Source organism: Limulus polyphemus, unplaced genomic scaffold (genome assembly GCF_000517525.1).
Source record: "Limulus polyphemus unplaced genomic scaffold, Limulus_polyphemus-2.1.2 Scaffold1611, whole genome shotgun sequence".
In the NCBI taxonomy this organism is placed as follows: Eukaryota; Metazoa; Arthropoda; class Merostomata; order Xiphosura; family Limulidae; genus Limulus; species Limulus polyphemus.
In genome coordinates, this window is record NW_013667221.1 from 217,143 (window position 1) to 227,676 (window position 10,534).

The window sequence follows — 10,534 nt, forward strand, 5'->3', positions numbered from 1 at the left end:
TAACCACAATAATTCACGTAGCAGTTCATGATTACAACGACTGTGTTACACCTTGAAATAACCACAAGAATTCACGTAGCAGTTCATGATTACAACGACTGTGTTACACCTTGAAATAACCACAAGAATTCACGTAGCAGTTACTGATTACAACAACTGTGTTACACCTTGAAATAACCACAAGAATTCACGTAGCAGTTCTTGATTACAAGGACTGTGTTACACCTTGAAGTAACCACAAGAATTCACGTAGCAGTTCATCAGGTACCTGATGATGACAAAACCTTGTCGAAACGTTGTACATTTGCTGTTATGTATAACTTGTATTAAAGTTTTTCTTCATTACCCATTCAAGCCGTCTCCAGCCATTATTAACACACGGAATGTGATAGGTAGCACCATGAGTACAAACTTGTCGCATAGAAAAGCATGGCGTGTTACATGGTAACATATTTCTATAAATGTCAGAAATTTGACATCATGAAATTTTAACAACTAATATAGCATATTAGAGGGAAGCCACAACGTTAAAATTAAAGTCATTTCGTACCATGTCATGTAACAGAAACAGGTTAGATAAGTTTGCCACTAGAGGCCGCCAAAAGCACATGTTTCTTGAATGAATCAGATTCTGTAGCACGCGCTCAGCAGAGACGACTGCTAATATTACTATTCCTACCTAATGAACTAGAATTATGTATATTTAAATCCCGGAAAACTGTTTTTTCTGATAGTAATGCTATAGTTATTATTATAATTAACTAGCTAGTTGAACAGAGGGTATGTTTCACCGCTGTCTGTGTATGTGTGTTTGTCAGCAAGATTTCTCGAAAACGGCTGAATGGATTTGGACGAAAGTTGGTGTACATTTGGATTGTGACCCAGCTTAGTAGATAATAGTTCTTGGATGGTCAAGGTTACAACAAGCTTATGAAAATCCTAAAACTCCCTATCTGTTAACATGAGGGCCGATTTTTCACACTATTTTTGCTCTATACCTCAGTCAAAAATGATCAGATTTTGATGAAACTTTTTGGACTTATATAGAATATTATTTCTCATTGTCCTGCTGAAAATGGTCCGTGTCCGTTCATAACGATGGAAATACGGACACATTTCCCTATTTTTTTGAGAACCGAATATGATCAACGCTCTACTGAGTGACCCTCTAGTCTTACTGTTACAAAAGGAAAACAATACGTCAACACACAATAATTTTGTCATCGGATGTCAACAATATATTTTCTTTCAGTATTGTTTTATTCATCTGGGTTATTTGTTTCTATGTTTTTCTATAAAAAATTGCCGATAAATGTGAAATGAAATCATATTTACAATTCATGTAGATAATCATTTTCATAAATAACTGGCCTGGCATGGCCGGGTGGTTAGGGTGCTCGACTCGCCATGGGAGCATTATAATGTGACGGTCAATCCCACTATTCGTTGGTAAAAGAGTATCCCAAGAGTTGGCGTTGGATGGTGATGACTAGCTGCCTTCCCTCTATTCTTACACTGCTAAATTAGGGACGGCTAGCGCAGATAGCCCTCCTGTAGATTTGCGCGAAATTCAAAACAAACAAAAACAAACATAAATAACTTGCATGAAAAGTAAAAAGAAAAAAGTTATTATTGTGTTTTGTTCCTATAGTCAGAAGAGGTATTTTGATAATCGGTTTACAGGAACAAAGTAAACTACGTTCAGATATTCTAATATTACTCTCAAAATATATGCTGAACTCTAATTAAATAAAGAATACGAAATTATGAAAAATAAATACAAAATTTTACGAATTTATGGCTTTTAATCATCTTTTTTGTAGTACGTTTTGTTTGGCTGATGTAAATCATAAATCGAACATTTTGCAAAAAACCCTTGTTGTCCATGTATACACGTTAAAACGGACTTGTAACTCATGTTCAAAATCTCACTTTTTGAGGTGGAAACATTGATTCCCATCTAAATGTATAAAATCGATAAACATAAATTTCTAATATGAGGTCACTTTAATATATTTATATACATATTAACAAATGACGAATTGTTCTAAAAATCAAATGATCTCAACGTTACGTAAGACCAGTATTTTATGTGACGCTTGAATGACTGAGGGCGCTGCATCACTAAGTGTGGTTGAATTGGTGTATCACTTATAGACTAGAAAAAATATATACACAAACAAAACATTTGATAAACTCTAAATCAGAAAATAAGGTAAGCAATGTAAATAATGTTAATTATATATATGGACAAATCGTAGAAAAGGCGTCCGTCATTTTCTCAATTCATGTTCACCATCGACACATTATTCATTTAACATCAGGATAAACGTGAAATATGCTTTGGCTATTACTCAAAATAGTTTATAGAATAACTGATTTATAGCATTCACACGTTATCAAGTGACTAAGTTTATTGTGTTTCGTCGCATTTGTTGTTTGCTTATTTCATGTTGTCATTACACCCTGGTAGTAACGAATATGTTCCATTATATACTTATTGCTCATTTCGACGTTTGTATCAGATACCTCTGTCTTGTTTGGATCGAAACTCAGTGAAAACTATTATTAATAACAGTAACTACGAAAACTATTATTAATAACAGTAACCACGAAAACTATTATTAATAACAGTAACCACGAAAACTATTATTTAACAAGAACTACGAAAACTATTATTTAACAAGAACTGCGAAAACTATTATTAATAACAAGAACTGTGAAAACTATTATGAATAACAGTTACTACGAAAACTATTATTAATAACAGTAATTACGAAAACTACTATGAATAATAGTTTTGTGTTTTGTTTATTTACATCTATTGATTCACACAGAAATTTATGGTCACAGTGATTAAGGATTATTTCCAAAATAAGCTGATTAAGCTTCGTGGGAACCTCGTATTTTGTATATTTAATTGTTTATTGGTATGTCTATACTATATGTGACAAAGAGAAGTCTAAAATAAAAATAAAACAAGGGAATAAAGTCTACGAAAACTATTGGGCAAAGCGCAGATAGCCCATTGTGTAACTTCGTGCTTAACTTCAAATAAACAAACGAAAACTATTATAAATAATAGTAACTACGTTTTTAGATTTGATATTGTTGTGCGACGTAACGAAAATTACTATCTTAACCTCATTGATCACAATGAGTAGGCATCGTTCTTTACCCCTCGATGACAAAGTTCTGCTTTTCCTCGAGAATTACATTGTTTGAGATTTGATGTTCTATCATTAAAAGTTGATGTATAACTTTGGTGTTATATCATTAAAAGTTAATGTATAACTTTGGTGTTCTATGATTAAAAGTTGATGTATAACTTTGGTGTTATATCATAAAAAGTTGATGTATAACTTTGGTGTTCTATTATTAAAAGTTGATGTATAACTTTGGTGTTATATCATTAAAAGTTGATGTATAACTTTGGTGTTATATCATTAAAAGTTGATGTATAACTTTGGTGTTCTATGATTAAAAGTTGATGTATAACTTTGGTGTTCTATCATTAAAAGTTGATGTATAACTTTGGTGTTCTATGATTAAAAGTTGATGTATAACTTTGGTGTTATATCATTAAAAGTTGATCTATAACTTTGGTGTTCTATTATTAAAATTTAATGTATAACTTGTAAACTTCCTTTTAGGGTCTCATGAAAGCAAAAACTTCAGCTCGCAGGGACGAAAATCTGTGGATTTACCAACATCCAATTCTCTAAAAGACAAAGTTCAAAATTCATCAGGTTTGTTGTTCCGTTTGCTAGCGTACAGTAAATATGAACCTCAGTGTATTATCTGATATGAAGGCCGTTAAAACACGAGGTCCTCTTTTTTTGCTTTTCATGTTGGAGTGCTTGTTTACTATGTTGTTGGACTAGCACCGTTAAGTTTCTGTCATGCAGAAGTTTTACTACCATAAGAGTCCAGGTGTTTTTAGTTACAGCGTTTTGATTCCACTAATTTCATAAAATGGCTGTAAATTTTTGTTCATTTAACTAAATGGCTGGTTCCACACTATTCCTGTTACTTTAATGTTATAAGACTTGCAAAAATGAATAGGCACAATTCATCCTCTAAAGCCATGGCGAGTGGGTGGTTAGGTCTGTTTGCAAACGAATATATTCATGCACATTTATTTCTCCTTGATTAATTGTTCTGGAAACCTGGAGAACCCCGAACTTTCTAAATTATCTACATAGTCTTCTTAACAGTGTATTCTGAGATAACTTTAAAGAACTAATAATTAGTGCGATTTTTATTGGATTATTTTTTATGACACACAGGTCATCGTTACAGAGTTATGTTGTTTCGAGTTATTAAAAGTGACTTTTCGAAATATTTGCTCAGTTATTGAATTTTAATGACATTTCCTAACGCCGTAAGTGACAAATATGCAATTTTACACGTAGATAAAATCATTATTGCGGTTACACATTTTTATCTTCAAGTTTTTAATCATGAAGGGATAAACCAATAGTAACTCACGTGCTAAAGATTGCTGTGTGATTGGACTGTGACTTTAATAAAAGTGTGCACTTTTCCTTGTTGAATTAGGATCTCTGGATAACTCAAGAATAAAAACAAAGTTCTAAAACCTCCAATTAAAAACATCGGTCTTTTTTTTCAAATTAATGCTGTTTCTGGGCTTTCTAGCCAAAGGACTTGACTCCAAGAAGAAAGAAGAAAACTTGAGTTACACAGGCTTGAGTGACCGACGTCCTCGGCAGAAACCTGACCTACAGCCACATCCGTGTAAGTGTATTCACATTAAGTTATTGGTGGCGACCCAGTGAATATCTGACAATAGTAGCTTTCCTTTTGATCTACTTCCTTCTCTACAAACGCGAATATTCAATGATCAATGAGTCCAGATTGCCATGATTCAAACTCAGTAAAAGTTTAAATCATAAGAGTTGTTCAAAGACCTTCAAGGATTTATTTAAGCCAAATAATATAAGAGCGTGATAGGAGTTTGTTCAGTTTCAGCAAATTGGTGATAATAAACACGTTTATTTTCCCTGATTCTGTGAGATTCAAGAAACTTTAATGGTTTTGATAAGTTACGTCCTTAGAATGTGTTAAGACTTTCTCCAATCTTACAAAAAATAAGTTAAAACAAACTTTTGAGCTGTTCTTCAGCACGTTTCGGTAAATTATTTTATGACAAGTTGTACGTTAGAAGTTATAATTTAGAAAAAAAGTCAAAATATTGTTCTGTTTTTCTAAACTAAACAGATATTATGTTCGGTTTCTAGCAAAATAACTTCATGTATTGGGCATATATATATCAATATGATTTTCCATTCCATTTAGAAGTTTACATAACGACTGTAAATAAAATCATTATCCCGGGTATTAACTTTTCTGTTCAAGATTGTATAATCACGAAGGAATACAACCAGTAATAACTCATTTGCTAAAAGTTGTTGTGTGATTTGACTGTGACTTTGATAATATGTCGTTTCTTTCTTTTACAGCTAAAAACGCTGGTATCAGATACGTTGTAAACCATATACTTGGACAAGTCCTACTAGAGTTGCTGTTGTTGTTTAGCATGTTGACAAGCTGTATTTCAGTCTATTGAACATCTACGAGACCTGGGCGGGAAAAGGCAGGGCTTGTATAACTGTAGTGGCGGCGGGTTGTTATTCGATCGATACTTTACTCCAGAAAATATTCTAAAACTGACAGAGTTTTTACCACTGAACAATAAAACGCTTTTAGACTGAAGGATTATCTTATTTAAAAATATGGCACTTTTCGTTGGACGGATTACTGAAAGGAATGTTTGAACAGTTCTTCTCTAGAAAAATGAAAACTGGTGACTAAAAACGGCGAAGAGTTTGATTCACGATACGTAAGGCTTGAATTCAAATTCTCGAAGTTTAGTCAAAAGTCAGAAAATACGTTTACTTTCACTGTGGCTGAAAATATATACTTGCGTTTCTGTGGATGAAAAGATGACCTTATGGAGCAATGTTTATAATGGAATACTCAAAAATTCGTGTACTTAGTGTATTACATTACATAGATGGCCCTAACATAAAAATCACCTGATATGTAGATAACATCTAATTAGACCATTTAAGACGAAGCCAAAATTTATAATGTTGTCTTTGGATACCGAAAAATTCCTCTCTAAACGCGTTAAGAATCTCTTGCTAATATTTCACATTCTCTAAAGCTGCGTCAATATGATGCTTGTTCTATGTTTTCTCTAAAAATTGAAACTCTATTTGGATAACAATGAAGGGAACGCGGAAAATGCTACTGACAGTTAAATTTTAATTTATTTTAATGGAAATTACTGTGTTAAACGTGGCGTTTGTAAACGGAAAAATAAGTGTTTTCCTAATCAACCGGTGTCCAATCAGCATCGTCGATTGGGATGACTTCTTGAAAGTGTTTAGAAAAGGTGTTAATTATATTTAAGTGTACGAAATTCACTTCCTAAGCCCCGAACGTAACTATTTACTTTGCAAAACTTACTTTTGTACGTTGTTAAATTATTTGTTTCTCTCGATATATAAAAATGTTTTCATGGCTTATAATGAGCATTACTTGCAGGTAACCCAGTAGCTCACCATTCAGCCTTCGTGACTAGATAATTCTGAGTATATCTAGTGACTTTCTGTGACGTCATAATAATATCCGAGTTATAGAACTCTTTTGTCATGTATTGGTACTGAAGCAAGAGAACAAGCAAAAGGGAAGAGTTTTTGTGCCAAATGAATGAAAATTTATGTTTAAAGTAAAAGCGTCTTACAGTGTTCGTAAAGAAGCACGAGCAAGTATGACATAATAATTATTAAGTCATATGACGTAATAATTATTCAGTCACTTAAGCTTTCCTTTTTTGTACTATTTTGAATTATCATATTTAAATATATATTGTACTAGTTGGTTCTTGAGGTAATCGTAAACATTGTACAACAATAATGGTGTTTATTTCATTGTTTAGTACTTATTGTAGAGAGTTTTATGCGAAATATAATTGTTCTTAATAACATTCATTATATAATTCTTTTTCTTAGCATCGTAAGACTTGAATTTTATCTGCTTCTCCGAATTTCCAACAACTAGGTTAGTAGATCGGGTCAGTTTTTTCAAACTTTTATCTTGCTTTAAATAGACATCAAAAGCATACAAACGCTAATGTGATTTTTGATAGTCAGGGTAACCGCTGAGAATACACACACACAAAAAAAAAAGCAACATACTACAAAAGGTCGCTGTGTACGTTCGATAATTAAATATTTGATATGCCGCAAAAACAAAAAGAGCTTTAGATATGCATACGACATAAACATGTACCTGATAATGTCACGGTAAGGTAAAATAAACTAAAAAGTTGTATCTTCACTTTGAAAAGTTCAGTCTTCGTAATCATGCCTTCCATAAAATATTGTCCAGGCAAAGACCTAGCAGTGTTAGATGTATAAGAAAATTGACGCTTACTTAGATAATATTGTATATTCCTCTATTGTGGGAAATTCAATGCATTCTCTTCGAAGCATTTTGTACCCTTTACAGAAGAGGGATAAAAAGTTACTTTATTAAAGATACTGAAAATTTTAGCTATTAAACTTCCCTTTCCACACATCATCGTCAGAAAATCTAATAACTTCCCGTGACAAAAATACTAGTTACAATTAAACAAACATGTTGATTTGAGACGCCCTAGTCACGAGACCAAAGTTCAGTATGTATATCAGACCGTTTCCGTAGAAAATACAGTGCATACTAGACTATTCAGTTTTAAATACTCAACCATTTATACCTGACAGCATTATATTTTTGCGATATTTCTTACCTAGTTTTACTAATCCTAAATACGAATTACGGTCATCCGGTAAAAATAGGGGGGGGGGAGTCAGGTGTGAAAGATCTTATATTAGAAATCTTATTTTTGACCAATGATCCATCATCATCTCCTGACTGAAACTTAAGTAGTGTAGATATGCGTTTCCTTTACTTAAAGGAAGTCCACAGACTATGTTGTGCATAAGGATATTGCACAGTCTGACCAAAACAAAACATGGTTTAAGAAAAGAAGCTTTTCGTGCGTGACGTCACGTTATTAGAATATCAAATCTGAGAAATAAAATAGTGAAAAATCGAAATTAAGGTATGCTTAATTTCCGCGGTATGTTTGAAAGAAAAGCATGACGTAATTTTAGATAAGAATTTATTTCAATGTGTTATGTAAAAATAGTTTAACGTTATCGATTATTACACTAACGGTACAGATTGTTATGCTGTAAAATCCATGTTTCCTTTGATCTGTTTTCTTGTACTCAAACATCCATTATAAAAAAAGCATGTCACAACAAAATAGAAAAGTTAAAAACAAAGCTTTTGCAAACTTTAAATTGTAATCTGAAAGTTGAATAGTTTAAGGAACTAAATCACAAAATAAAAGATATCATATATAAGTATATAAAACGGGTTGCAAAGAAATAGCTATTGTAGCATCTTTCGTTTCAAATAAACTTATATTGTAAAATTCTGAAGTAAGGATCTTTATGTGTGGCTTATTCTTTATTATATACTGTTCCTCTTACTGGTAGGGCCGAGCGTGGCCGTTTGGTTGGCGTGGTCGAACGGCGAAGCCGATAGTTCATGATTCTCAGCAAAAGTATGGTTTGCACTTTGGGTGCGTCATAAGAATGATTTTCAAACCCCAATGCTCGATTAGACAAGAGTAGCTCAAGAGTTAGCGATGGGTTCTGTTGACTAGTTGCCTTCCCTCTAGTTTATCACTACAAAATAAGGACGGTTATGCACAGGTAGTCTTTTGTGAACCTTTACCGAAGATTCTGAAACAAACAAATAAACTACATAATAAAATTATTTCCCTAAAGGGCTTTGAATGGCAAACAAGAAGAGGCACTTCAAAAAAAGGAAAAGCACTTTAAAAGGAAAGACATTCAAAAAGAAGAGGCAATTAAAAAAGTAAAGGCACATCAAAATAATCTACATTACGAATATATTTTTGATAGTTTAGTTTCCTTGAAGCTGTAAAACAGAGTAAACACATTATTTCTATAAATATTAATAAAAAAGAAAGTCACAAAATTATCATGAAAAATATTTTACGTATTCTTATTTAATGAAATACGCTTATCAGGATGTATAAGAAATTTTATTCCTTGTTTCTGAAAAAGGTGTGAGGGGTAATTTAGAGTTAACAGTTTTGTATCTTACAATTTGGCTTAATTATTTAAGAACATTCACAACCATAAAACAAATACTTTTAAGATTGAAAAAAAGTAGCGTAAATGGTATTTTGCTTGTATTCCTGCTATTTATTCACTTCAAAAATCTGCTGTAATAAAGCCATGATTATCTCTATAGAATATCATACTTCAATGATACTACAGTATATATATCGCACCTTTGAAGTAAATGAAATAAACTGATTACTAGTTTTTGATTTTTATATTTTTTGTAATTCAAAACAAATAGTTGTTACTGTTTATCGAACGTTCAACTGTTTAGTAAATTAGTTCAAAACTCAATTAAATCATTTTAAACTTTTCGTAATTGGACCATTTTAGCCGCGGCATAGCGGCTTCTAGAGTGGCTCTGAGTTTTTCAAGTACAAACTTTTAGCTCATACCTATTTCATCTCTTAACCGATTTGAAATCTAATTACAGTTTTGAACTCAGGAGATCAAACCCTTTGGATTGATGTATTTGACCACACCCAAGATCTCGTGAATTAATTTACTCTAATCCTGCCTAAAATAATTTCAATTTGAAGGTAGTCTGATAGAGATCCTGATGAGTAGTAAAATCGAATCGGATATGCGCACGCTCCCCACGTTTGGTATTGCTGACAACCAAAAATATAGCTAATAAAAGGAAAAAAAAGGTCTCGTAGATTAATTTACTCTAATCCTGCCTAAGAGAATTTCAATTGTCGCGGATATTAAGGATTCCCTGTTGTTCAGCATACATATAAATCAGGATATTTGCAAAGAACTTGGTGTAACCAGGAAATATAAACTGAAAAAAAATAAAAAAATACGGGACAATTTCACACTTATCAATGCGAGAGTTTTGGACCATATTGATAAAACTCGATTCTCTTGTAGAATCTCTAAACTGGAAAATAGTTCATTAACTTGGTGTAACCAGGAAACATAAACTGAAAAAAAAAATACGGGACAATTTCACACTTATTAATGCGAGAGTTTTGGACCATATTGATAAAACTCGGTTCTCTTGTAGAATCTCTAAACTGGAAAATAGTTCATTAACTTGGTGTAACCAGGAAACATAAACTGAAAAAAAAAATACGGGACAATTTCACACTTATTAATGCGAGAGTTTTGGACCATATTGATAAAACTCGGTTCTCTTGTAGAATCTCTAAACTGGAAAATAGTTCATTAACTTGGTGTAACCAGGAAACATAAACTGTAAAAAAAAATACGGGACAATTTCACACTTATTAATGCGAGAGTTTTGGACCATATTGATAAAACTCGGTTCTCTTGTAGAATCTCTAAACTGGAAAATA

General features: G+C 32.4%; 1 protein-coding gene across 1 annotated transcript in view; it reads left to right on the top strand.

Annotated features, from left to right (window-relative positions):
* The window catches only part of LOC106464293 (lachesin-like), a 216,417-nt gene extending 209,209 nt beyond the window's left edge, over nucleotides 1-7,208 (top strand). Inside the window, exons 8-10 of the mRNA XM_013924420.2 lie at nucleotides 3,654-3,749; nucleotides 4,660-4,758; nucleotides 5,484-7,208. Of these exons, the coding sequence (XP_013779874.2) occupies nucleotides 3,654-3,749; nucleotides 4,660-4,758; nucleotides 5,484-5,590 (302 nt within the window). The 3' untranslated portion in view covers nucleotides 5,591-7,208. The remainder of the gene's footprint in view (nucleotides 1-3,653; nucleotides 3,750-4,659; nucleotides 4,759-5,483) is intronic.
* Nucleotides 7,209-10,534: the final 3,326 nt, after the last annotated feature.